General features: G+C 48.0%; 9 protein-coding genes across 9 annotated transcripts; 6 read left to right on the top strand and 3 right to left on the bottom strand.

The window, feature by feature from the left end:
- Positions 1–64: 64 nt before the first annotated feature.
- On the bottom strand, positions 65–2,106 carry NCS57_01464400 (uncharacterized protein; the record flags this gene model as incomplete). The annotated part of the gene is made up of 6 exons (XM_053064241.1): positions 65–276; positions 323–556; positions 616–979; positions 1,036–1,172; positions 1,227–1,820; positions 1,881–2,106. The coding sequence occupies 6 exons, from the start codon at positions 2,104–2,106 to the stop codon at positions 65–67; spliced, it is 1,767 nt and encodes a 588-aa protein (XP_052906524.1).
- A 647-nt stretch (positions 2,107–2,753) lies between these two features.
- NCS57_01464300 (MFS domain-containing protein) lies at positions 2,754–4,499 on the top strand (the record flags this gene model as incomplete). Its single annotated transcript, XM_053064240.1, has 3 exons — positions 2,754–3,004; positions 3,055–4,069; positions 4,125–4,499. The coding sequence occupies 3 exons, from the start codon at positions 2,754–2,756 to the stop codon at positions 4,497–4,499; spliced, it is 1,641 nt and encodes a 546-aa protein (XP_052906523.1).
- A 742-nt stretch (positions 4,500–5,241) lies between these two features.
- Positions 5,242–6,247, top strand: NCS57_01464200 (FOX-2 multifunctional beta-oxidation protein; the record flags this gene model as incomplete). Its single annotated transcript, XM_053064239.1, has 2 exons — positions 5,242–5,295; positions 5,351–6,247. 2 exons carry the CDS (start codon positions 5,242–5,244, stop codon positions 6,245–6,247), a joined length of 951 nt encoding a protein of 316 aa, XP_052906522.1.
- Positions 6,248–7,126: 879 nt separating this feature from the next.
- NCS57_01464100 (Cutinase transcription factor 1 beta-like protein) lies at positions 7,127–9,343 on the top strand (the record flags this gene model as incomplete). The annotated part of the gene is made up of 1 exon (XM_053064238.1): positions 7,127–9,343. One exon carries the CDS (start codon positions 7,127–7,129, stop codon positions 9,341–9,343), a length of 2,217 nt encoding a protein of 738 aa, XP_052906521.1.
- Positions 9,344–11,620: 2,277 nt separating this feature from the next.
- On the bottom strand, positions 11,621–13,923 carry NCS57_01464000 (uncharacterized protein; the record flags this gene model as incomplete). The annotated part of the gene is made up of 6 exons (XM_053064237.1): positions 11,621–11,724; positions 11,787–11,800; positions 12,260–12,910; positions 12,969–13,367; positions 13,437–13,604; positions 13,682–13,923. 6 exons carry the CDS (start codon positions 13,921–13,923, stop codon positions 11,621–11,623), a joined length of 1,578 nt encoding a protein of 525 aa, XP_052906520.1.
- A 591-nt stretch (positions 13,924–14,514) lies between these two features.
- NCS57_01463900 (putative n-ethylammeline chlorohydrolase protein) lies at positions 14,515–16,037 on the top strand (the record flags this gene model as incomplete). The annotated part of the gene is made up of 2 exons (XM_053064236.1): positions 14,515–14,823; positions 14,907–16,037. The coding sequence occupies exons 1-2, from the start codon at positions 14,596–14,598 to the stop codon at positions 16,035–16,037; spliced, it is 1,359 nt and encodes a 452-aa protein (XP_052906519.1). The 5' UTR covers positions 14,515–14,595.
- A 2,010-nt stretch (positions 16,038–18,047) lies between these two features.
- NCS57_01463800 (uncharacterized protein) lies at positions 18,048–19,454 on the bottom strand (the record flags this gene model as incomplete). Its single annotated transcript, XM_053064235.1, has 1 exon — positions 18,048–19,454. One exon carries the CDS (start codon positions 19,452–19,454, stop codon positions 18,048–18,050), a length of 1,407 nt encoding a protein of 468 aa, XP_052906518.1.
- A 944-nt stretch (positions 19,455–20,398) lies between these two features.
- NCS57_01463700 (Hemerythrin domain-containing protein) lies at positions 20,399–21,144 on the top strand (the record flags this gene model as incomplete). The annotated part of the gene is made up of 2 exons (XM_053064234.1): positions 20,399–20,761; positions 20,812–21,144. Exons 1-2 carry the CDS (start codon positions 20,426–20,428, stop codon positions 21,142–21,144), a joined length of 669 nt encoding a protein of 222 aa, XP_052906517.1. The 5' UTR covers positions 20,399–20,425.
- Positions 21,145–25,316: 4,172 nt separating this feature from the next.
- On the top strand, positions 25,317–26,478 carry NCS57_01463600 (NmrA domain-containing protein; the record flags this gene model as incomplete). Its single annotated transcript, XM_053064233.1, has 4 exons — positions 25,317–25,421; positions 25,484–25,713; positions 25,780–26,123; positions 26,228–26,478. The coding sequence occupies 4 exons, from the start codon at positions 25,317–25,319 to the stop codon at positions 26,476–26,478; spliced, it is 930 nt and encodes a 309-aa protein (XP_052906516.1).
- Positions 26,479–26,607: the final 129 nt, after the last annotated feature.

Raw genomic sequence — 26,607 nt, 5'->3', positions numbered from 1 at the left:
GAACAAGATACGTGCGAGAACTCAATTGCACTGAAAGGGGACAGCATATGTTTCTAGGAAACCACTAGTAAGTGAACAATGGCTTTTGAATGTGCTCCAAATCCAGATACCATGCAACGTCCTGCCCGTCTACCTCTAGCAGTGTGAAGCCGTTGCCCATAAACTCGAACCTGTTGCGTGTACGATAGCGGATATTGTAGTCTTCAAACCGAGGATGCTCGAGCAGCAAGCGCCAGTGGACCAAGGATCCTGGATATTGAGCTGTAATCTTACCACCTGGGCGACCTTGGTTATACCAGGATCTGCAACCAGCTGCCCAGACCCTTATCCAAAGTCAGCTTAATCCACTCATGTTGGTAGATGTCAACTTGCGTTCTCTCCAGCCACTTGTGCACATGCTCGTTGTACTCGGCAACGGCCTCGGGCTTGACGTCCATGGCCAGGATATTCTCGGTTTGGATCTTTCTGATGATCTTGCACACGTAATCCTGTGCAGCCTCCAAGACTGTGATGAAAGATCCATGTCCGGCTGGGCAGTTTGGCCCAAGAGACCCAACTATACACGAATAATTAGTTGTGTGTGTTCGAGGCTGGTATTCAAGACAGCCAACTCACTCAAGAAATTGGGAAAGCCGCTCGCAGCGACCGCAAGGTAAGCCGACGGATCATCCTTCCAAGCCTCACCAAGCGAGACGTTCTTCCGACCAATAACTGGGAAAACTGGCTTGAAGCTCACGTCAAATCCAGTGGCGCAGATGATAACATCGGCCTTGTACTCGGTTCCATCGGTGGTCCGCAGGCCGTCCTTGGTGAAGGACTCGATTTCACCCTCAGCTAGTTCTACGTTGTCTTCCAAGAAAGCCTCTAGAAAGCCCTCGGCCGGGCCGAGCCGACGGCAACCCATTGGGAACGTTGGAATAAGCCGTTGGACGAGCAATTTGTCATTTTTCAGGATTTTCTTCATCCGTTGAGTGACGAACTGGACAAGCAGCATGTTAGCAGAGGATGGCATTAGACAGTTTGGCTCAGACTTACATCGCGACCTAGCTTTTGGTGAGGATGGTTTGCAATGTTGTTACGGAAGCTGGTGTTAATCTTTGTCTCTATCTCCTTTCGGTGAGCCAGGTATGCCTGGGGGTCCTTTGCAAAACTGTCTTTCTGCTCCTCTGTGTCTACATATGGGCTTAGCTTCTTTCTTCGACGACTTCTATCATGTAGCTACTCACAGTCAAAGTTGCGTCCCTCAGAGTCCGTGAACCCATCCATCGCGAGGCCAGGACCAATCCACTGGGGTGTGCGGTAGAACGAGATCAACTTCTTCACTGTCGGCCTAATGGCTGGTACAATCTGGATCGCAGAAGCACCAGAACCGATGACAATGACGGTCTTTTCTTTCAAATCGAGGCTAGTGTCATAATCGGCCGAATGAGTGATTTTTCCCTGATAGGCGTCGCGGTTGGGGATGTCGGGCCACTTCCATGTGTTCAAGACACCAGTGTTGGCGATCAGGAAATCGGCTCGGTCTTCAAACGTGCTCTCCTCGTTGGACTCGTTGGTTTGAGAGATGGTCAAGATCCACTGGCCAGTTGCCTCATCCCAGACGGCCTTGTCAACTCGATGCGACAGCTTGATGTACTTGTCCACGTAACCATTCTCGGTGGCGAATTCTTCATAGTATGATTGGATCTCGGCAGCTGGAGAGTAATACCTCGACCAATTCGACTTGGGGGCGAAGTGGTACTGATAAGCCGGAGAGGGAACATCGCAACGACAGCCTGGGTATTTGTTGGCGTACCAGACACCACCGGGTTTGGGATATCCTATGAGCGAGCACCAAGTCAGGTGATGGGATACAGATGCATCAGTAAAAGAATACATACTCTCATAAACAATCAGGTCGATCGAGTCTCCAAACTCTTTCTCTTTTTTATAGCACATCATAATACCAGATGCTCCTGCTCCTATGCAGGCAACTCTCAACTTGCGAGGAGCCCACAGAGTATGCTCAGAAACGGTGTAAGGGGCAGTTTCATCGTGGTTGATGGGCGTTCCGCCAACCCTGTTGTCAAAGGTGACGGAATAATCGTTTTCAGTCGGAGCTGTCATTGTGAAAGACGATGTGGTACAGGAGTAATGCTGATTAAAGAGAAGATCTATTTGGACAGAGAATGTTGCATCTATACTCAAGGGGGGGCTGCAACAGACACGATATCCGTTATATCCGCATTGGACACCGTATCTAGGGAGCGAGATGCCGGGTTGTCAGAGCAATGACTCGGAGCTTGGTCAGCTACCCCCGCAATCCTGTCATGATGGTGGAGTTGCCGGACTGCCCCAGGTTGAGGAAACCGAACTATCGGGGCTACCCTAGCCGAAGGAAGCATGGAACCGCGCGCTGACTCGGCATAAGAGTCAGCTTCTTTGCAAGCAGTCAGGCTTGCCACCCACACTTCCCCGCAATCACAAGGTCCATCCTCGGCTGTGCGATATCTTCCCCACGGGGTTCATCCTAGCCCTCGTCTCGTGTTGTCCGTGCGTGAACCGGATGTATAGGGTAGTCAATGTCCTACACCGGCACACCAACTCATCAGCACGCACAAAGTGTAAGCTATCGAACACTCGCACGACCAAGCCAAAGACAGAGCCGCAGTCACTGAATCCAACTATATTTTGTTTCGCCTCCTTCCATTTGTTTCTTGATTCTGTTCTTATGACATTTCAAGCAAGATTCCCCATTTACAAAGCCTTTTACTATGGATTTCAACAAAGAGGAAAAGCCAATGTCTACTATTGAACACGTTGAGCAAAGTCACATTGGCACGCAGCAAGACATTGCCGATCTTGCTGCCCGCCAGATTGAGTATGAGAAGAGCCTCAGTTTCTTCGAGACGGTGCAGGTGTTCTGGCGAAGCACTCTCTGGATTCTATATGGCCAACTCGTCGTTTTCGGCTATGGCATCGATGGAATCATCGCGGGTAACCTGCTTGCAATCCCCAAGTTTCGGTAGGCTTCTTTGTACATTGTTTCTGGGTCAGGACTGACAATATCACCAGAGAGGATTACGGAACCCTTCTTGGAGAGGGCGACACCGCAAGCTGGATTATCCCGGCAACTTGGCAAAGCCTTTACGGTGGCGTCTCCCAGCTGGCTGCCATTCTCGGGGCTGCCTTCACCGGTTGGATCACCGATAGGATCGGACGTCGATACACCAACATGATATTCTGCGCCATCTCCATTGCTGGGGTTGGAGTTCAGTACGCTTCGGTCCATAACGGGTCACTTGCAATTCTCACAGCTGGAAAGGCAATCAATGGTCTCTCCATTGGAGCATGGCTCATAATTGGACCTCTCTATGCCTCCGAGGTTGCACCACTGAAACTGAGAGGCTGGCTCACGGCCATGACAAACTTTATTCAGTTCTGTGGCACTCTTCTCTTCACCGGCATCATGTATAAGTTAGGCCCTAAGAACGATGCCGACGCCTACATCATCCCATTTGCCTGTCAATGGATCATTCCGTGCTTAGTCCTTCCCACTGCCTGGATCTGGCCCGAGTCACCTGTCTGGCTCGTCCGCTCCGGACGCCGCGAAGCTGCCCAGAAGTCACTTGACCGTCTCCATGGCAACAACCCGGCGATCAACAAGGACGCTGTACTGGCCATGATTGAGAACACTGTTGAGCAAGAACGCGAGCATCGTTCTCAGACAGCGAGTGTGACCTACGCTTCCTGCTTCCGATCGACAGACAGACAGCGGACTTTGATCTGCATGTTCATCTACGGGTGCCAATATCTGAGCGGCCTCATCTTTGTCCTCGGTTATCAGTCGTACTACTATCAGCTTGCCGGGTTTGATGCACAATTTTCATTCCTGCTTGGAATGATCAACAATATCAGCATGTTCATTGCCAACATCCTGTCTTGGCCGCTACTGACCATCGTGGGCCGCCGACCTCTTATCATCTGGGGCCAGCTTGCATGTGCCATCACACTCTTTATTGTGGGAGGAGCCTCTATACCAGGGCATAGGACAACAAACCTTGTCACCATCTCTTTCATGTTTGTCTGGGTATGTAGTAGTCTCGCTCTGAAAGCAACGAATCACAGCTAACAGTATTTAACAGGGCTTCACCTATCAGATTACGCTGGGGACAGTTGCCTGGACAGTCGTGGCAGAGATTCCCAGTTGGCGTCTTAGGTCACGAACCCAAGGCCTATCCAACATTGTTCTCTGTGCAGTGCAGTGGGTAGTGGGCTTTGTGTTCCCATATATGTTCAACCCGGATGCCGGTAATCTCGGCGGCAGGGTTGGGTTCATCTTTGGTGCGACAACCTTTCTCGGCTTTGCGGGATCTTGGTTATGGCTGCCCGAGACAAAGAACCGTACTGTTGCTGAGCTTGATGATTTGTACTCCGCAAAGGTCAAGCCGCGTCATTTTCACAAGACCTTTCTCACACATGGTACTGGGTCCGATGAGGGCAATAACAAGACTGAGTAGAGAGATTGTGCTCGAATTCCTTTAACATATGTTTCAATGTTCTTAAACCATTGACTTCATTATCACATTTCAATATATGTCGAACGTTTCATAGTAGTAAGGACAACTTCAGGACATTATTTGTGACCGAGGCTAGCTCTTGCAGAAACTCCTAGTGATGAACATACTTTTAAACGCGAATTTGTCATTGCCATTTGGTCCAGTAACGTAGACTAAACCGTACTTGCATTCATCAGATAGCCTGATATAGTATGCATATTTCTGTAGAACCTTTCACTCAACTCCAAGGGCTGCCATATTGGAGCATGGTTCCAGCAAATCAGGGTCCCAGAGAAGTGGCTACAACGGGAAACAAAGGTACTAAACACATAGATTAGTGATCTATTTCCCATGCAACCCGGGGATACTACTCCCAAAACGCAGTAAATTCCAGACGTGTCTTTTCAACGGAGCAACATAACATGATCGAAGCTGACTCGCTGGCTGACTCGCTGGGTCGTTCTCCAGCACCATGTCCATTTAGCGGCATGAGTCAGTTAGCCCTGATTGGATTCAACCCGAAATGCGGGGAATGTAGGCGGAGAGCGCGGCACTTGATGATGGTTGAAGAGAACCCGAGATACGAACCTTTAAAACCATTGCTGTGGTACTACCCAAGCCCACCAACTTGGTTTTTATGTCCGGATACCTCTATATTCTCCCTTCTCAAGTTTATTAGCGTACAGAGAGCGTCGAGTTCATCATGCTTTCACTGCCCAAGTTGACGTCCCTGCAAAACCGTGTTGCGATTGTGACGGTGAGTATCGACTCGTGGCACTACAGCGTTTCTGGATATTGATATGCAGTGGTAGGGAGCCGGGGGTGGTCTTGGAAAAGAATACGCTCTCCTGCTTGCTTCATACGGGGCTCGCGTGATCGTAAACGACTATGGTGGCTCTCTGGATGGTCAACGCGGAACCATTTCTCGTGCTCAAGCTGTCGTCGACGAGATACGAGGAAAGGGAGGAGAGGCAATTGCTGATGATCACGATATCTCCATCCAAGCCGAGGTCCAACAACTTGTACAGAACGCCATAAATGAGTATGGGACAGTACATATCGTGGTCAACAATGCGGGGACCGCTGGCCAGGCCAGCTCTCACGACAATGTGAACGTCGACTCATTCCGGCGAACCTGGGAAATTGCTGCCTTGGGAACTATTCTTGTCATCAGCGCGGTGTACCCGACCATGGAGAAGCAGGGCTACGGCCGCATCATCAACACTTCCTCCGACAGCATCTTCGGCATGGGTGCTGGTGGTGATGGAGGCTACGTGTCCAGCAAAGGAGCCACATACGGTTTGACCCGAGAGCTTGGCCGAATGAGCGTCAGGCACGGTATCAAGATCAACGGAGTTTTGCCTTCGGCTGCGTCTCGAATGTCCGACCTCTCGCCTGTTGTCAAGCGTATCACGAGACAGTACTTTGACACTCACCTTGTGGCAGACTTTGTGGTAGCTTTGGCCAGCGAGGAATGCCCCGTGTCTGGGGAATTGTTCAGCGTTGGTGGCGGGAGAGCTGCGAGAACAACCTTGGCTACTGTCCCGGGACATTCTGGAGAGAATACGCCAGAGGGCTACTTGGCCAACTTTGACAAGGTTCTTGGAACAACAGAGGACCTTTTTGTACCGAAGGATACTCTAGACCAGGTTTCGTATGCGATAAGGCATGCAACTGGCATAGATGTAGATGTCAACTCTTTAGAGTGATTATCACTGGCAATCTTGCATACATGGAACAAAACAAACAGTTCATTTATGTAACGTACAAAACTGGCCGATTGGGTCCAAGTTGTATTGATAGCTGAGGTAGCTATTATATAACGAAGTGTGGCGACTATGTTTTATATACTTGCGTCTTCTGAGGGAACCACTACGGTCCCGGAATCATATCCTGGTGATCAAGGAGCTTTGGAACCCATACACGTCGTGATCTGGTGGTGATTGGCGCCTAGGTCCTACCCGAGTTGAGGTAGAAGGGGTCTCGCCGGGCAGTCTCGGATGGTCTCTTTAGCGAATTAGACCTCTGGATCTGTAAGTAGAACAGTGACTGAGGAGTCAGGAATGCTTCCCCCTTGAATTCACACTGCCGAAGTGAGCCGCGGATCATGTGGCCTATAGCCGGTGCTGACTCGCCGATATGGCGATGACTTAGTCAAGTTATCTAAGGTTATCCCCGGCCTGCGCCCATCCCACATCACCAAACGCTGAAGCGGCCGAGCTCTTGGTAATCATAACCTTTCCCACACGTGGCTTGCTTACCCTTCGCTATTATCTAACCCCTGCTTCTTCCTGCGACTACCCTTTCCACATCACCTTTCTCGGTGTATCATGGAACAGACCGAGATCTCAACCAACAGGGTTACACCACCTGGGCCCAAGCCGTCCAAAAAGGGCTGCAGGAGGGCAATAACAGCTTGCCTCAATTGTCGCCGTCGCAAAGTACGCTGCGATGTGGCTCACAGAGGGGGGCCATGCACCAACTGTCTTCTCGATGATAAGCGATGCGAGGTGGTTCCAAAAAGGCACAGAGGGTAGGAAACAAAATCCGTGTTAGTTATGAAATAGTACTGATTCCAGAAAAGAGCTATGCTCGGCCGTGGCATAAAGGCTGTCCCTATTGAGGAGTCACGTTCACCAGAATACAGCGCCCAAGAGAGCTACCCGTCGACTGCAGAAACTCAGACAAACAGTCCCATTGTCAAGACTGTTTCCAACCCAAGCCCTGAAGAATTGGCGGTGGCAGCGGCGGGGGCTACCAGCCTAAACATCATGGACAATGAGACTCACCTATCGCACTTATCGCACGACCCTGCTGGCCCAGATCAAGTGCCTGCAGAAGATGATTCTACCGAAGAGACGATCGAAGAGATGACCGAAGATCCAATGGGCCTGGAGAAATTGCTGGAGTTAAATATGGAGAACTCTATTCGTGCCGCTCTGGGTGAGGTGTACGATTCTAGAATCTTCGGTTTCTTAGCAAGCGTCCAAGTTCCTTTCAGTTACTATCCCTTCGTCGATTTCGCTTGTTTGGGCGCTCTCCCATCGACAGATGTTGCTTTCCTCGAATCTCAGGGTAGCCTGCATCTCCCTGCCCGTATCCTGCTCGACGAATTTATGCAACATTACTTCCTTCACATCCACCCGGTCTTACCCCTTATCGACGAAGGCGACTTCTGGGCAGCCTATCAGCAGAGATTAGGGGGGTTCTCCACGACGACACTATCCTTGCCAGTTCTGCACGCGATGCTATTCGCATCGTGCACTTTCGTTTGCGATACCACCGTGATGCGGCTGGGTTACTCCGACATTCGGTCAATGAGAGCATCATTCTTTCGACGAGCCAAGCTCCTGCTAGACTTTGGGGCAGATTCATCCCATCTCTCTTCAGCGCAGGCGGCCCTTCTTCTCTCATTTTCATCCATGTCAGCCAAGAAGAAAGTCGACACGTCGTGGCTCACTAGCGCCATCGAAAATGCCAGACTCGCCGACGCCCCCCAGTACTCTGCAACATCTGTCTCGGTCGATATTACACAGAAACGTCTACTCAAGAGAGTATGGTGGTGCTGTATCATTCGGGACCGGTCTCTAAGCCTCTTAATGAGGCGTCCAATTCTCATAACAAAGGATGACTTTGACTTCACAGCCAATCGTCTTGAACTCTGTGACTTTGAGGACGAATTCGAAAGATCAAAGGTGTACAACGCTGCTACGAAAAAGACACTTGCCCGAATTCTCATCCGAACAGTTGACCTCTTCGTGGCCCTCACAGACACATTGGCACTGGTATTCTCGTGTGATTGCACCAAGGCAATGTCTCCTGCGCGAAGTGCCGAGGTCTCAAAATGCGTCCATCAAGGTAAACAGCACCTGCATAGGTGGTATACAGACACAAGTAAGGAGCTGCCAGAGCAGGTCTTTGTTACGATGGCGACGACAAGCTCCTTGGTAGAACCAGAAACGCCCCACGATTCGATTCAGCTCTACATGAATCTCATGTTCATGTACTATCACACTGCACGCATAATTCTTTGCAACTTCGAAGTGCTCCATCATTGCGTCTCCCAACGATCTACTGGTATCTCTCAGTCCTCCCTACCCGTCATCTACAAGAACTTGCACGATTTACAAGATGCGACTTGTGGCCTCTCCAGTTGCCACAGCACACTCGTCGAGCGAGACCTGGTCCAATGGCTTCCCAACTCTGCTGTTGGCTGTACAGTCCTGCCCCTCATCCTCAACATCATCGACGATAAATGTTGCGAATCCGCATTCCAGTTCCAATCCCGCTTAGTCGAAGATACTTCCCCAAAGGGACGCCAGTCAGATATCTTGGTCACAGTTATGAAAGTCTATCAAACCAGATATGACAGTGTGGATTGGATATATGACATCGTTTGTTATATCGTCGACCTTGTCATGCCAAAGCCCGATGACAAATTCACAAGTTTCGACTGGATCGACATCCTAGCCTTTCAACCCGCCCTATATCTTCGGCTCATGTTGAGCGTGGATATCTGCCTAAGCAAAGGACGCTTTCCGCATCATGATGAGTTACCTCATCGTCTTGACGACGCTTCTCCGCTAGATATCGATCTGCCGCCCCTGGAACATTTTGACACGAGCGAGATGGAAAGTCTAGGCTCAACCAGTGGAGTCAAAGAGCACGATGATTCTCTTTCAATCATGGCAGATTCAACACCGCAGCATCCATGTAGCAGCTCCGAGGACGGCCAACCTACACTCGATGATTTTGCACACTGGGATTGTCTAGGCTTATTCGGCACCCTGATTGATACTTTATAGCGCTGCACTTGCATATGTAATATGAGCCCTTTCGTGTTGCTATATTATGTTGCCAGGCGTGAGGAGACTCTGGCTCGTCCAGGTTTCTGCATACGGGGCCAGGTTGATTCAAATGCACGAATTCATTCATTGTGGTAAACCTCACGGGTGCCGTGGGGAAGGAACCACTGCACTAAAAAACAGGTAATGCACCAAGAATTACATACAGCGGCTTCAATTCAGTATATATATGTTATTTAACAGTCACTTAAAGTCTTTCACTAACCTATGACACTATTTAACCCAAATATCTATAGCTCTAAAGCCTTCAACTCGTCCTCTAGAAGTTCCTTTTCTAGAACCTTGAAGGTAGTAACAATATAGCCGGTCTTAGTAAATAGTTAAATCTTTTATAATATCTCGGGTAATACCTATATATATCTATTAATCCCATTAGTATCCGTCCTTGCATACTGGTATAGTCCTATAAGGCTAGGATCCTAAGATGGGCAATAAATTAATATACCTATATAGACTACGTAAAAGTATTATTAATATAGGCTCCTTATTAATAATTAAACCACTCTCCTTATCTAAGTCTATATTATTCTTAATATCCTAGGAATCTAAACTAAGCTTAATACTCTTTTCTTTTATATACCTTTAATAAAACGGTTTTATACTTTACTTAGTTAAAGATATCTGGATGTCTTTCGTCAGCATCAACGGCAACTCTTTTGTATCTGGCCTCCGCTTCGTTAGGGACGATGGACATGCCACCTCTCTTGGCTACATCCACGCTGGCAATGAGGTCAAGATTCAATTCTCCCATGACCGAAAAAGCGATCCCTATCTCATCTCTGGATGGCGCCTGGTTATTGATAGATTCGGATTCCGAGCGATCGCTGTTGTGATAGATGAAGGCACCATATCCCTACGGGCAGGGGAGCCGGAGCAGTCCCCAAAGTGGTGTTTAGACGGCCAGGAGAACGAATATCAGTCGTCAAGGCGGAACTCGATGTAAGTCACATTTAATCTGCCATGCACACTTAGAACCCCAGTCACTAACCGCAGTTGCCTTCTAGGCCTTCAAGGTTGTTTCCCTGAGCAGGAGCGCGACTCCCACTGCCTCTAGTGACCAAAGATTATCATGGCGAGCCAGGTGTCTCTGGAGTCCGGATGTGCCCCCTAATCACGTCCACTTCAATGGTACGTACGATGACTTTCCGTCCAAGTCATCCAGAGCCTCCCAGTCACCCTCTCCACGATTATGATAGGGGGCCCCTACGGAGATGATCTATCCCAGCTGATTGAGATTGTGGTCCATATGTTTGGCGTTGACAAGTTAATGGGATTCGAGTTCTTTTACACAGACCCCTCCAGGAATCATTCTATAGGGCGTCTTGGCCCATATGGAGATGGCACCCAGTGGAGGACGAAAGCCCCGTCGGATGATTATAGGCTCTCCGTGGCTATTGCGGGTCCTGAAGGGGAGAGGATCCAGGGTGTCGGGGTTTCTACCAGGCAAGGCGGCATTTGCGGCTTAAAGGTATGCTTTCCAGCCATTCTCACTTGCAGTTGATTTCTGACCATGTTAGATCAGAACAAGTCGTCGTGGGGAAATGCTTTTCCTACCCTCACCGGACCTTCGAGAGGAGAATTTAATAGCCATTGAACGCTGTGGTTCCATTAGTATTGGCTTTTATGTTATTGATGTAGGTTCTAAAGCCTGTGCTTCCTCTGGCGTTTATTAACAATACTAAAAGTTCCCATTTCAGGCTCTTGGGCTTATGTCCATCAATTCACGAGGTGATGGCAAGACGGTTTAGAGCCTATAGAGCACTATATATACAATTTAGAGTTTAATATAACTAATAGATATCTTTATAAGCTAGATTTAAAGAGACTATCTTACCTCTTATTCAAACTTGACTTGTTACTTTAACCTCTTTTTAAGGCAGGGTAGAAAACATGTACTTAAAAGTCTTTATGCTATAATACGTTGTGCTAGGGATTACTGATAACGGCTAATGCTTATGACTCCAGACATAGGTCTACCTGCAATTTAATAATCCTCCGCTTTCTGGACTCTCAAGTCCTGCAAGAACAATGTTTGGATGACAACAAGTAAGAAGACGGAGGTGACCTACGTGCCCGAAACATTAGCTCTCCTGCATCTGTCAAGCGAGTGGTGATACCTTCTGAGGTTCCACCCAATTCATCCAACAAGGTCACGGGGAAGTCAACCCATCAGATCCAGGCTGCATGGGTTTGACTACACAGTGTGCGATAAATTGATCAAAAAGGCGGAACAGTTGGGCCTAGTTGCGAGTGATCATACGTCTGGTAATCGGAATCTGGAAAGGGCCAGTTGATGGCTTTGAGCAGGCCGTGGGAATCTTCTGTACGCAAACGGTCAGCTATATTCCTGCCTCGTAAGTTGATGGGCCGGTGACGAACTTACCTGAGGATATGAAACTTTATTAGATTCATGTAGCTGCGGATGACGCTGCAACTGAGGATTCCCGTCGGGGAATCTCTAATAGAAACGCGTACTTATGGTGGAAATATGCCAAGGGAAGCAGAGGAGAAGTTGGCCTTTGTCGTGGAAGTTTCTCCTGCATTTCTATCCTCCGGCATCTATGCCACCGTGACTCATAACTAGCGGTTAGTCTCAGCAGTGTCAGTTTGTGCATGTCTAGTTTCTACGGTTGATGCAGCAGAGGTGAAGCTTTTGATACAGGCCAACAATCAACGTGGTGATTCCTGTGAGTGCGTGCATTGACGCTCCACGTTTCCTCAATTATGTCTACCAACATCACAAACCAGAATTCTTCAGAGCTCAACCATCCTGTATTGCTGTAGGCCGCTGTGGTTGTGTGTAACTACTAGAGTTGGCCCTGGAGTCTCAATTCCAAGTATCTTAGTGGCACATACAGAATGCCAGTGAAAACCAGGGCAATCTCGAAGCCAAGGTCGCCCGTATGCTGCGCAATTGGCCCTACGAACCAGACTTGGGCCATGCATGGGATTACCAAACCAAAACTCAAAAAGGCAGCCCCAAGTGCTGCAACACCAGCCGGGAGAGCCTTGCGATTGTTCCAGTCCTCCACATTGTAGTTCGCGACCAATCCTTTCCTGAAAACGAAATGCTCCAAGACGATGATGGCAACGAAAGATGAAGGCCAGTACCCAATGATTCCCAGAAAGTTGCTGAGAGAGTCCATGAACTCTGCAGCGACCTTGATCGCAATGGGGATGATGACCGCAGTGATTATCAAAGTGTAGACAACGCGGGGAATTCGGATCCGCGCGAGGTAGAGCAGGGCCTGGAAATTGAGAGAGAGGGCGTAAACAGATCCAGCTACATTTCCAAGAGGGCTCAGAGCAAGAAGCACGAGTAAGAACTTGCCAAAGCGACCCGTCGATTCAAGCATGGCGGCGAGAACACCTCCGACACTGCCCCGATCGTATCCATCTTGCCAGGAGGGCACGTTCGCAATTGCGCCGCCAATGGCGGCACCCAAGATCATGAGGGGGATGCTGCTCATGGAGAGCCCAATGTATGATGGGACAAAGATTGCTCTCCTAGAGTCAGTAGTCAGCAACCAGTGTACCAGTCGATATGAGCACACGGATAGCATACTTCTTAGAACGAGCATCATAGTACGTAGTAAAGTCACTTGCGATCGCCGACCACGGAAGGAAGAATCCTGCAATAACTGCTGCAAACGAGAAGACGGCCGTGACCGATGCCCCCGGAGCGTCGACCTGCTTGTGCATGTGCTTGCCACCGCATCCAACAGCCACTATGATTGCAATCAGAGTTGGAATCCATGCAAAGAGATCAAAGCGGTGGATCCACTTTGCGCCGAGGAAGATGAGAACCAAGTTGATCAAGGCTATTATGACGATTCCGCCGTCGATGGAGAGAGCATCTTTGTTGATGGCTGATAGGGTCTGACCGCCAAGGATAGAGCCGAGGATTCCGTATCCAGCGAGGGTACACATGTTCAAAACCAGAGGGATCGCGCTTCCGTAGATTCTAAGTAGAAGATCTTGTCAATACGTCAAATGGCTTTTTGTGATACAAGGGGTGAAGGACTTCACTGACCCAAAGGCATATCGAGCATGAATCATCTGCCGTAGGCCAAGCCTGGCTCCGAAGATACACATGAATGGAGCGGAGAAACTTGTGAGGAGTCCGAAAAAGACAATGACGAGGGCCGCGTCTCGAAATCCGAGGCCAAAGGAGATGGTGCCAGACATCCCAGTAGATATCCTTTGTTATTACACGGGGGGTCAACCAAAAAGAGCGCGCAGCAAAGACACAACAGGGTGAAGATATAAGTGACTTACGAGATGAGATTGAAGTTCATGGAAAACCAGAGAGTAAACAACTTCAAGTATCGACGGTCGGTCTTGTGCTCAACAGGGGCGGGGTCGCTACCCTGAAGCTCAACACCGAGAATAGATGATACTCTGTGCCAGATCTCTGTAAGTCCACTGGTTTTGGTACCGATATTTTCCCCCTCTACTGTCGGTCGTAGACCGGATTGGATTGACTTTGAGTCACCGGTGGCCGTTTTGAGGTTCATCATGTTGTGCAAGTCGGGAGTAATCGACGGGGCGTCGATAATGAGGGGCACGGCTGTTGGCTTGGACAATGCTACAGACCTGCGAGACGAGATATCGCTTATATAGAGTCTTGTATGTGTCGCCAACCTTATCATACGGCCCTGTAGTGTCTTATCTCTGATCTCTTTCAGTCCATCTCGGAGGAGGAGGAGGACCAGGGTCCAGGTGGCGTGTCCTGCCAGAAATTCCAAAAGAGCAACCCTAGACCAAACATGCGCGATTGGTTGATAATGACCAGGTAGCCCCAGGTCCAATCCACAAAATGGCATTTGCAGACCAGTCATAAGCAATGATACCGGCGTCGTACAGAGCCCCGCAAGCTAAGCCCCAAATAGGCAGTGATAGACCAGATGGTGAGCAAGAGTCCGGATCCTCTCACGATAAGACCCGTGGCACCCACCACAAGTGTCATCAACAGTCCCGGAACTAAACTCAGACAGGAAATTGTAGACCAGTCACATCATCCGCAACAGATCGAGATATCGCCAAACGGAAATATAGTCCAGAACAAAAGTCCAGACCTTTTCCAACAGACATCGCAATTATTGCACAAAGACTTCTTACCATCGGATTGTCAGCCGGTCCCCGTGAATCGATCCCATTCTATCAAGAAACATTCACCAGGCCCAGGAAACATGTCACGTCTCATCATCTACAACGCTTCAATCCTCACGCTTGATGATCATGATACGTTTTACTATCCCGGGACTGTTGAGATTGAAGGCCAGTTCATCTCAAAGGTCTATGCTGGCAACCCTGTGCAGTCACTGCGAGATGATCCCTCGATCACATTTCTCGATGGCACTGACAAACTGGTCATGCCTGGCCTGGTCGATCTGCACTTCCATACTTCGGTCGCAAAGGTGTGAGATGAGATACCCCACGAGCGAGTTCTCAATGCTAAGCCTTCGACTGAGAAATCTGGCGGCTGATGAGAGACGTGCAGGGATTTGGGGACGAGCTTCCATTGAAAGAATATCTTGACCAAGTCTGGTACCCCAGCGTACGAGCCTTGACCAAAGAACGAGCATTCACCGGCGCGATGCATTCGTATTGCTGCGCCATCAAGTCCGGGACCACAACCGTCAACGACATGTACCGCTTTCTTGACTCACTCGCCGATGCAGCGAGCAAGATCGGCATCCGCGCAGTCCTGAGTAACGAAGTGGCCCTTGCCGAACACCAGCTCGACTCGATTGACGACAATGAGGCATCATTCGAGTCGAATAATGGGAGAGAGTCAGATCGCATCAAGGTCTGGATGGGTCACGAATGGATGTGCACGTCAAACCTGCAGCTCATGGAGCAAGTCGGTCAGATGAAGAAGAGACTGGGCACCGGTCTCCATATCCATCTCTCCGAGTCAGTACAGGAGGTTGCTGATGTCCGAGCAAAGTTTGGAAAATCGCCTATTGAGATCGCGTACGAGACTGGCTGCTTAGGTCCGGATACGGTGGCTGCTCACTGCGTGCATCTGACAGATCGTGACATCTCATTGCTTGCAGAAACGGGTACTTCCGTTTCGTACGATCCGGGCTCCAATGCAAAGCTCGGAAACGGCATCGCCCGCCTCCAAGATCTGCTTGCTGCGGGTGTCAACGTCGGTATGGGCATCGACGCTTTTGAATGTGAGAACAGCCCAGATATGTTTGAGCAGATGAAGTTTGGCTCGCTGATTCAACGCGCCCTCCATAAGAATGCTTCCTTGGCGAAGCCGCACGACATCTTGCGCATCGCAACGAGGAATGGTGCCAAAGCTCTCGGTATCCACGCCGGAATCATCGAGCCAGGCAGGAAAGCGGACGTTATCGTGCTTGATCTCACCAAGAACCAGATGTTTACCCCCCTACTTCAAGACCCTGCTAAGCGGAAAACAATGCTAGAGAGTCATCTGGTCTTTGGATGCAACGGCTCTGCTGTTCAGCATTCCATCATAGATGGAGTATTGGTCATGAAAGACTTCAACGTATTGGCTGTGGACGAACAGTCTTTGCGTAAAGAGATGGACACCATGTTTGAGGGGATTGCTGAGGAAATGAAGAAGCTCGTTTTGAAGCCCCGTGAGGTGTTCAACTAGATAGATCATTCCTGTATTCAGAAATCAGTATAAAATCATGTCAATGTCCTCGTCTGTCGTGTCTGAGTTAGCGCGACCTCCCAAATATTGACCCAGCTTAGACACTCACCAACAAAAGAATCCCACAATACAGTGAGATCAGAGTCACCGTGTCGAGTTCTGTGTGTCCAGAGTCTTTTCAGAACCTGGATGCTGTGCCGAACCGTCACGAGCCTATACATCTGGTCCATCGCCTCCAACATACTCCGTACTTGGTACCTATCTGAAACTTGAATGGCACCACAGCCGGCTGAAAACAGGGGGAATAGCAAGACAACGCCAGGGCAAGGTTTAATGGCAAGTTCAACTCCCTCGAGAAGGGATATGATCCGGACCACAGCTTCTTGTATCTCGATGGCAGACGGCGGCAGACGGAGAAGGCGCTGCTGTATATGCAGTATTGCTGCTTGATGGTACGCTTCGTTAACCCTAAGATATTCGTTGTATCGTGATCCAGAGGCCATCTCCGCCGAGATTTTTTCCACCCTCGGCTCGACTTTGACCATCGCTCGAATCCGTTCGATCAAATCAAGGGAACTCTGCTCGATAATCTTCACCTCTCCATTGTCGCTAGGAAGCGCCTGTTGTTTGTACCTGCGCAGCAGTGTCCCAATTTCCTCGAATACTGGTATCAAATCCGTTGAATAGGCCAGAAACTCGTCAATGTAGCCGGGCCGTCTCGTGTACCCCGTCATGCAAAGTGCTTGCTTGGACGCAAAATCTGTCGGAGGTTTTCTAGACAAGTTGGCTAGAGCTGCGATGGAAACGAAGCATCGAGACAGGAAAGCTTTGGGTTGGCTGTCAGATGTCAACGTCCACGAGGAAATGGCTTTGTTCAGCAAAGAAGCGCTTCCTTCGAGATGCATCCGCCATGAAGTGCCTTCACTTCCTCCAGCAATGACCCCGGCGTAACAGAGCAGAAGAACAGTCGCAATGATGGGCTTATTTGAAGAGTTGTCGAGATAGACCAGTTTTGACCGCAATTGTTCCACAGCTACTGATCGTAGCAGGGCGAGCTGCCTCTCGCTCTGGTCGAGGCCAGTGTTGAGTCGGTGTAGGGCACAAAGATAAAGTAGTGAAGCCATGAGATGGGAAGTTTCCATTGCCATTGGAACGAAAGTCGTTAAGAAGGCTTCTTTCACCACCAGATCGCAAGATAAGGAGGTAGAAACCCGCTCGAAATATTGAAATAACGGCTGGTACGCAGGGGGCAGTCCAGGGAAGGAGACTGGCGTTGACAACGGCGTCAAGGCATGTTCTGGCCTAGCAGGCCCCCCTATTCTCCCGGCAGCCATGTCCTCGGAACATGAGCTTAAGATATTCGTTCGCGGAAGAAACAAGGCCAAATCGATATCAACAAGCCCACTGGCATTGGCGCCATGCCATGAGGTAACCGAGGATAGGCGCGCATCTTGACTTGGAGTCACTGGGCCTGGTCGATAGATTGTGAAACCGCCATCGTTGGAAGTTACAAGGGGAGACGAGGTTGATCGTGAGGCGCGTTTCCTCTGCCTGGAAGGGCCTTCCCATCGAATCCGAAGCCCATATTGACAAGCTCGTCCACGGGTCTCGCAAAGACTACATATTGGCCGTCTCTCGTCGCATTTTTGATGATGATCCCCACACTGAAAGCAGCCCGATCGACTCCGCTTGGTGTATCTCTTCTTTCTGGCCGGAATGTCCATTTCTAACTGAAATAATAAGAGGGAAATATGTCGTGAATTTGAAGCGCGTAGGAAGTGACTGAAAGATAAGACGAGATAAGGCAGTGATAAGAGTCCAGTGGGGCGCCTTATCTCGGGTTGTCTATAATTTGAATACATACTAGCGTACAGGACCTGTGCCCCTATCTTTAAGAGGTTACGGACGATCCGGCAATTAACACCACTCTAGATCTAATCAAGTATTCCACTCCCTTCCCCAAAACTCAAACACACATTGCCCTATTCCTAGACTCAGTCATCTTCAGTGTTAGCCAGCCTGGTAGACCGCCAGCGCCGCCACGTGCGGGTTAATCTGGGTGAGGTTGTACGGCGTAACATAAAGGTCTGTATCCGTCAACGCCAGGAACATGGTCCCATTGATTGCCGGGTCGCCTGCCCAGGTCGAGACGTTAGGCTGGATCGTGTAAGCCGTCCTGTCGTCTCTGCTGATATTCTGCAGCGGCGAGTATGTGACGTTGAGTTGTGAGACCCAGGCGGCGTACTTGGGCTCCTTGACATTGGTTGACGTGATGTAGCTATTGTTGGGTCCGATGGCTTGGCCTGGCGCATCCCATTGCAAGAATACTTGGCGGCCGGCGTATGAGAGAGGAATGCTGCGGTTCTGAGTGATTGCTGCGCCACAGTCCAGTGTCTTGTCCGTTGCGTTGATGCATAACTCATCTTCGGGGATATCGGCAGTGGATAGAGTGTTGGCGTATCCGCCGGTCGTCTCATTCCATACATCAGACCCGTTGATCCGAGCCGGATTGGGCTGGTTCAAGATGTGCAGCGCGGGAAAGTTTTGCCAGACCAGTCGGGTTTGATTGTAGGGGCAGCTTGAGATATAAGGGGCGAGCAGAGTCCAGGCCCAGCTCTGAGGGATACCAGGCGTATGCCACTCGGGCATGGCAAACTGGCCTCCAAACTGGCGAAAGATGAGCTGCTGCCGGGCTTCGATTGTGATGCTCTGCAACAGCATCTGTGCTGCAGGACCCGAGTTGAGATGGGGTAGGAAGCCGTAGACGCCAGACTCTCCCCAGCGAGTAAGCTTCTGGTTGAAGTCGATGAATTCTCGAACATTGGAGACTGGGTAGTTGTAGGTGCACTGCTTCGGTGCCTCAGGGCCGAGCATATGGCTGATGACGGTAGCGTGGCCAATCTCCTGGTCAGCCATGTACTGGATGAGAAAGCGGTCCTCAGCGTTAATTCCATAGGCCTCAAACTCTTCCTTGGAGAAGGTCGCCAGCCCCCAGTGGAACAGATCAAGCTCGATCCACTCCTGGTAGAGAGCCAGCGCAAGAGACTGGTAGTCGAAATCACTCTGAACCCGGTACACTGGAGCAGACCCATTGGTGCCAATGCCTCCACTGGGCGTGTAAGGTGCTGGCTGAGGGCCGTGGAGCTTTCCATCTGCCGGGTACTTAAAAGAGTCTGGAGGAGGAGGCCGAGCAGGGACTGAGGATGCAAGAACGGTGTTTGACAGTGCCCCAGTAGTGGTTGGTTCAGGGCCGGTATATGTTGCATGGGAAGAGACATCCGTGACAGGAATCGCCGGCGGGACAAAAGACGCCTTTGATGAGAATGTGGTCTGGGCCTTAGATACCACAGGCACAGCATCGATATGGCCGGCGAGAGCGAGCAATGCTACGCCTCGAAGCAAGCTGTTCATGCCCATGTTTCGTTCAGAAATGCTTTTTGTCACAATGACTGGACAACGCTAATTTGAACTATGTTAGAACGGCTCAACAAGCCATTTTATAAAATCCAAGTCGATCCCAACTCCCATCCCCTTCACGCGCAAGGTCCACTATGATCCGTAAAACTTCACTTTGATGACTGGTCGGAAGTGATTCCGTCATTGAGTACTCCAACAAATGGATTCATGACCAGTGCTGGGGTCGTAATGATGCAGTCAAGGCCTAGTCACCACAATAGTTAGGAAATGCTCCGGCAGCGAGCCGGAGAGCCGAGCTTCATGCGCAATTTTGGTAATGCCTTCGAATGCTATGTCAATGACAGCATGATAAGAAATATCAAAATTATGCGTTCTAGATAATTTAAGTACGGTAGGAATCAGGGTTTAAAGGGCCGCTAGTTGATTTGTATGACGGGTTGATGCGAAGGGCATACATCTGACTTGACAATGGCGTCATTCTTGACGAACAAAGAAGAAATTTCTTGTGGTTTTCAGCAAAAGTCTCTAATATCGATCGCCAGGAAACCTAGATACGTCAATGGATGGGGTGGCCAAAGATACCTGCCTCCTTCCGATGCCCTCCATATTTCCCGATGTGAACATTGGCCTCTTTCATCCACATTGCCCAAGTCTGACACGGCCAGTCTGCCAACCTATTACAACAAGCTGATTACAACGCTGGCTACGTAAACATCACGTCTAGAATGCTGCACTTGGCGTCGTGAGGTTGTGACGTGATGTAACCCTGGTGAATCGCCTGGGAGGGATTAGAATCTCGTGTCCCATCACTGGCTGTTTGTTACATTCTGTCACTGCCGCTTTCGTGATGTTACTCGAACCAAGCCCATCATTCTTGTGTAATGCTGTCTAGCATCATGGTTATATGTGAAGCTGCGTCCCGTGGGCTCAGGGTGAAATGCGGAATCACAACTTCGACATTATACTTAAAGATGTCGTTGACCCGTACTCTTTTGTTGACTCCGCTTAGAGCCGCTATTCGGCCTCAGCATTTACGTGCCGCACAATTCCCTCTTCGGATCCATATCGCAGCCATGTCCTCAGTTTCAGATGCTGTAATCAAAGATCATCGCGAGCTTGAGCAGTATTACAATGAGGTGATCAACTCGGCCGACCGCGACCACCAGCAGCGGTTCGGCAACCAATTTGTCTGGGAACTTGCTCGTCACTCAATCGGTGAGGAGCTTGTCGTCTACCCTGCCATGGAAAAGTACATGGGCACCAAGGGAAAGGAGATGGCCGACCATGATCGCCAGGAGCATCACCGAGTAATAGGTTGGCTTCTAGATTGATCGAGCATACATTAACCACATGACAGGTCAAGGAGCTTTTAAAGATGTTTCAAGGAATGAGTCCCCAGGATTCAAACTATGTTCCGAAGCTCAAAGAGATCTGGACTCTTCTCTCCAAGCACATCGAGGAGGAGGAAGGTGAAGACCTACCAGCGCTGGAACAAGCGCTCAAGGCCGAGGATGGGCAGTCCGAGTCCATGTCAAGCAGCTTCAGCCGCACAAAGATGTTTGTGCCAACGCGCAGCCATCCCAGCGCGGGAGAGAATCCGCCATTCGAGACTGTGATGGGTCTGATGGCGGCACCCATGGACCGGCTTGCCGACATGTTCCGGAAGTTCCCAGATCAGAGCAAGGTTTGAAGGCGTTGAGTGAGGCAGGGAAAGAGGAATGGGTTGGGAGGTTTTTGGTCCAATTATTTTGGAATATCACGTCTATTCTCACGATGTTTGTGGCTCATGGTGGTGGAAGTGCAAGGAGCGGGTCGACAACGTCGCCGCACCAAGACTACGCAAGCACGACAAGACATGAACAAGTGATCCGTCCGTAAGGTCATCAGATTTTGATTTGTTCGAGGGGTAAATACTGAGTATGATGTCTGCTCGCTTATCTAAGATATAGAGAAGGAAACTAATCATTCTTACGATGATATCGTCGTTATGGTGATCTCGCGAAAACTCCCCTAGATTGAGGGCTCCGAGAGGCTGGACTTTCCCTCAGCTGCCCTTTTCCTAGCTACGCACAACCAGGCTAGTTCTGAAAAGGCCGTGGAAATGCAGCGCGTGAGAATCGCTAATGACATCCCTTTGACGACTCTGGAGTGTGGTCAGATCCACGGCATGGCTGACGAGCCGAGCTGCGGACTGCTCGAGAGCCGCGAACGGTGTCTCACTGAACCATCCACCAGTACCTTTGCCGCTCAGGGTGTTTTTAAGTATATTGCATGGGGATTCGTTGCAGAGCGTATGGGATATCTCCATCGGCGGGCAATTGAGAACCGTGGAGTTGTAGAGCGGACACAGCATATGATATATGCCTTGAAGGAGCTCCGTCGTCATGTGATAGGATAGTTGTCTAGTAGCAGTATGGAAACAAAGCAAGAGATTGTTCCTTCTATCGATTCCCCTTTTCACGTGCTTGAAAAACTAGGCACTAGCTGGCGGAAGGTAAGCGAGAAAGCACTGAGGAGAGGGCAAATGTTTGTATTCGATATCTTCAAGCCCAGCCCCCAAGGCACATTTGAACCCCTGGCATTCCACATCCTTTGATTAATACTTCCAGCGTACAAAATCAACTTGAGAGTACTGTAGACTATGCTACACGCTTCACTGCAACGCAATCACATCTATCTCGATGGAGGCACCGGCTGGTAGTCTCGCGGATTCAGAAGCTGTGCGGATAGAAAGATGGGGGAAATGATTGACGTATAAATTATTCACCTCTTTCAAGTCAGCCCACTGCAGAATGAAATACAGAAATAATGTCAATTATGCTATATTGAGCGTGAATGGAACACGTTAGCGTTAACGGGGTCGATGGTGGCTTTGTTACGAGTGAGTAAAGGCCGGAATCGCGTTCCGCTTGTGCTATTGTCTTAGCGAACCTACGGAACTATATTCCGATTGGCTCAATAATAGGGTTGAAGCTCTGAAGATAATACAAGACCTATCCCATCAGTGGTCTTAAGGCTCTAAGTAGGTCACGACGGGGGGTTGGGGCTAATTAAAATGCATTAAATGAAAGGTACTTAGCGCCGCACCTAAATTATATGATGATAGAAGTCCTAATAATTTTAACTATTATAAATCGCGATATTATATAAGCGGCAGCTATACTAAGTCTACTTATGCTAGTTATTGCCGCTGAGCTCCCTAAGAGGCCTTATTTTCCTACCTCTTGACCTTACCTGCCCCTGCTAAAAGCCCTTATAAGCTAGGTAGCTTAACTTTACCTTGCGATTAATATGATTAACCTCTCGATTAATATAATTACGCTATAAATCAGGGCTTTAGAGATTACTCTCGTCGCCCGCGCGGTAATATTGCTATGACTAACTTTTCTAGCTATAAGCGTTAAATAACTCATTATAAATATACTCTCGCTACTCTCTCTAAGTTATAAATCGCTTCTAGCTCGGCTAAGGACCTCGTAGCTAAATAATATAGCTATTTATAAGTATAATATTAAGGAGGAAAGTCTAATAGAGAGCCTACTAAGGGCCGCGGCGCAGGGGATAATCATAAGCATAATATAACCTTAACTAATCGCCTCGATTAATATAATTCATTTTATTATTATAGCCGGCGGTAACCTTAGGGATAGAGATATCCCTAATAGCCTTATCGCCGAAGAAGCGGCATATCTATTAGGCTTTAGGCTTCTTAGAGGTAGGCTTTTTTTTATAGCATTTAATACGCTCTTAGCCGGAAAAAATAATAGTAAAAAAGAGGATAAGGCAATTATCTTTTTAAGCGATTTAATTAATCTTATGAGATAATAGAAAGATAAATTAATAAGGGATTTATATAGAAAAGTATCTTAGTATAATATTATATTATTAGGCGTAGGGATAACCTTAATCTAGTTAAAGTTATAGCTAGTACTAAGCTATTTATCTCCCTTAAGATCATAAATAAGCTCCTTATAAATACTATTATTAAGTCGAGCTATACTTATAGCTCTGTGGCTATATATATAGAGGCTATGGAAGAGATTTATAGATGAAAAGAGGTTATTAATAAAGATATAATATATCACTTTTAGTAATATATTTACTAAGGCTATAATAATACTTTAGGTTAAATTTAATAAGATAAGTTTATTTATAGTATCTCCCTTTATATAGCGGGTATAATAATACTTTATAAGAGGAAGCTTAATATTAATAGCATTATATTATGCGCTTATAATATATTAGAACTAGTAAATAAAAAAGCTATATTATATAATAACCTAGATCTTAAAGCCTCGAGGAATAGGCTTACCCTTAATAACTATTATATTATTAGACCTGCCTATATAGCGGATTATATATTTATCTATAGCGAGATAAGAGCCCGGGATAAAGATCTCTATCGACGTAGCTTATATATAGTTAGACTACTTATTATAAGCTTAAAATACCTTTAGAAGAGGCATAGTCTTATCTATCTTAGTATAGTCAAAGGGGCGAAGATAGTAATAAAGGATATAAAACTTTTAATAAGGTATAAACTTAATAATAAAATATAAAAGGTATTATTCCCCTAGCTTTAAAGTACCTTAATAACTTTAAATAGTCCTTTCCTTATATATACCTATATAAATTAGTACTATAAGCTATATATATACTTTTATAATAGAGGTCCCTTATTAAGCTTATAGCCTTATATTTTTTATTATTAGGTGTTTTTAGCTATTAATAATATTATTTTCCTTAAGCCACGAGAGCTAACTTTAAGTATATTAGACCTATCTCTTAATAAAGGAAATAAAAAGGAAAAGCTAGAATAGCTATAGCGGCATTAGCGGCGGTATATTAATATGAAATTTATATATTTCTACGGGGAAAGATTTAAAGTTAGTGCCGCGGTCCTTTTCGGCCGGAAAAATAGCCACCTAGGTAAGGTTATTAGGGTGCATTTAGTAGCTATGATCTTCCTTAATAAAGCTCTTATTATCATAGGCATTAAGGGCCTATGCCTCTTATGGAATTAATAGGGAATTTATCGTTGACTTGAAAATGATTTTTATAGTGTTTTGGCTGTGATAGCTTTATTGAGCTAACTTTTCGTACCCCGCTTATACTAAGGCTATTATGTGTTTAATATGGGGTGAGGTATGGCTTGGAGCCTTAAGACCACTGATGGGATAAGAATTACATAAATACTTATTAAAAGGTGAGGATATAAAAGAGAGGTTATTTTTCTTTATAAAGGTATTTTTTATATATATTCTAAAATATTTTATTTATAACTTTTTTTTTAAATTATATTTTCTTATTTCTTATTAGCTTATTTAGACTTTTATTTATTAAAGCTGATCTTAGTTTTTAGCTAGAGATACTCATATAGCAATACAAGTACTTTAGCTATGCCTCGTCGACTCTCCGCCAATAGCCGCCTAATCCCGCAATTCCTCAGAGTTCTTGTCGCAGTCAGGTCCGGTCTCCGAGGAAGCCGGCAGTCTAGTGTACATGGGCTAACACCTGTCAACCGGACCCCCATACCACGGACATTTGCTGAGATATCTTTCTATCTCTGGAGAATAACGGTCCATACCGGATGTAAAATGCTCCCGAGGTGTATGGTACCAAACTCATGAAAAGGAATGATGTGCATGTTGAATAATCAAGCGCGCGTTGGTCAAGTGAAATGTACATATGACAAATCCAGAACCCCACGTAGGTGATTGAAGCACATAGAATCTGTCACAGATCCCATTGTACTATATAAAGGTCTTTGTCTACACTCAGCCATGATATTCCTTCAGTCAAGGATTCTGGCTTGTCAACATCGACGCATCTGGAGCCACACTTCTCCGCTACATCTTTACAATGGCGGTCATCGCAGTCGCGGGCGGCACCGGCAGCATCGGCCGATCAATTGTGGAAGCAGTTGTTGAAGCCGGGAACTTTGAAGTCATCGTTCTCAGTCGAAAGGTGCGTGACGTGGGTGGGCTTAGCAAGATGTCACGCTAACGGGCTTCTTCTTTCTGATTCAGGCCGATCCAGAGCTGGAAAGATTATTGGGTGCACGCATCCTGGCCATCGATTACTCCGACACCGCATCTCTCACCAGGCTGTTTGAAGACGAAAATGTCGATACGGTGCTTTCAGCGCTGAGCGTCTCGACGCCCCTTGAATACGAGAGCAACTTAATCCAAGCTGCTGACAAGTCCAAAGTTACCCGCAGGTTCATCCCGAGTGGCTTTGGCGCCAAGTATGGACCTGAGTATGCATCCCTCACGTCGGGTTTTGCCCGACAATAGAACATGTTGAAGCTGATGGGACCTTCTAGACAGAAGTTCTTCGCCTTGGCTGCACCAAAAATCGCGGCCGAAGAAGCCCTCGAGAAAACACAGCTCCAATGGGCCATCATCTGCAACGGCTTCTTCCTCGATTACTGGGGTATGCCTAAGGTGAAGTCCTACCTGGGCCCTTCGGTCCTGGTACTTGATCTGCCAGCCAAGAAGGCTGCCATTCCAGGCTTGGGTGACACTCCAGTTGTATTCACATACTCTGGTGATGTTGCTAAGTTTACAGCCGCCATTCTTACCCTTGATAAGTGGGAGAAGGCATCGTATGTGATTGGAGACAAGGTTACTTGGAACGAGTTTGTCGCTACTGCTGAGGAAGTTCTTGGTGAGTTGATATGTAACACATGAGTCTCCACATCCTGCGGGCCATTATCCCATTGTGGTTTACTCTCAAATAATTGTATCATGGGAGCTAACAAACTTCTTTAGCCGAGAAAATCGACACTGTCCATGATTCAGTCGAACTGCTCAAGTCTGGTCAAATCACCGAGCTTCCAAGCCAGGTACCAGCTTATGCATTATTGCCCAAGGAAGCCTTCCAAGGCATGTGTGCCACTTTCGGGCTCTTCTTTGAACAGGGACTCCTGGACTTTCAGCAAGAGACGGCTGTTAATCGCCTGTTCCCAGACATCAAGACAGAATCTGTCAAGGACATGCTGGAGCTTGGTTGGAAGAATTAGGCAATGGAGATCAGATTAAGTTGAAGAGAACCCTACGTTCACTGCCCTCTGCAGGAGGAGAACAGTACTTGATATGATGATCAACTCATCCCCACTAACAATCTGGTTTATTTTTCTGATAGACCTCGT

Source organism: Fusarium keratoplasticum, chromosome 13 (assembly GCF_025433545.1).
Source record: "Fusarium keratoplasticum isolate Fu6.1 chromosome 13, whole genome shotgun sequence".
Lineage (NCBI taxonomy): Eukaryota > Fungi > Ascomycota > Sordariomycetes > Hypocreales > Nectriaceae > Fusarium > Fusarium keratoplasticum.
This window is presented reverse-complemented; position numbering and strand designations above follow the sequence as displayed.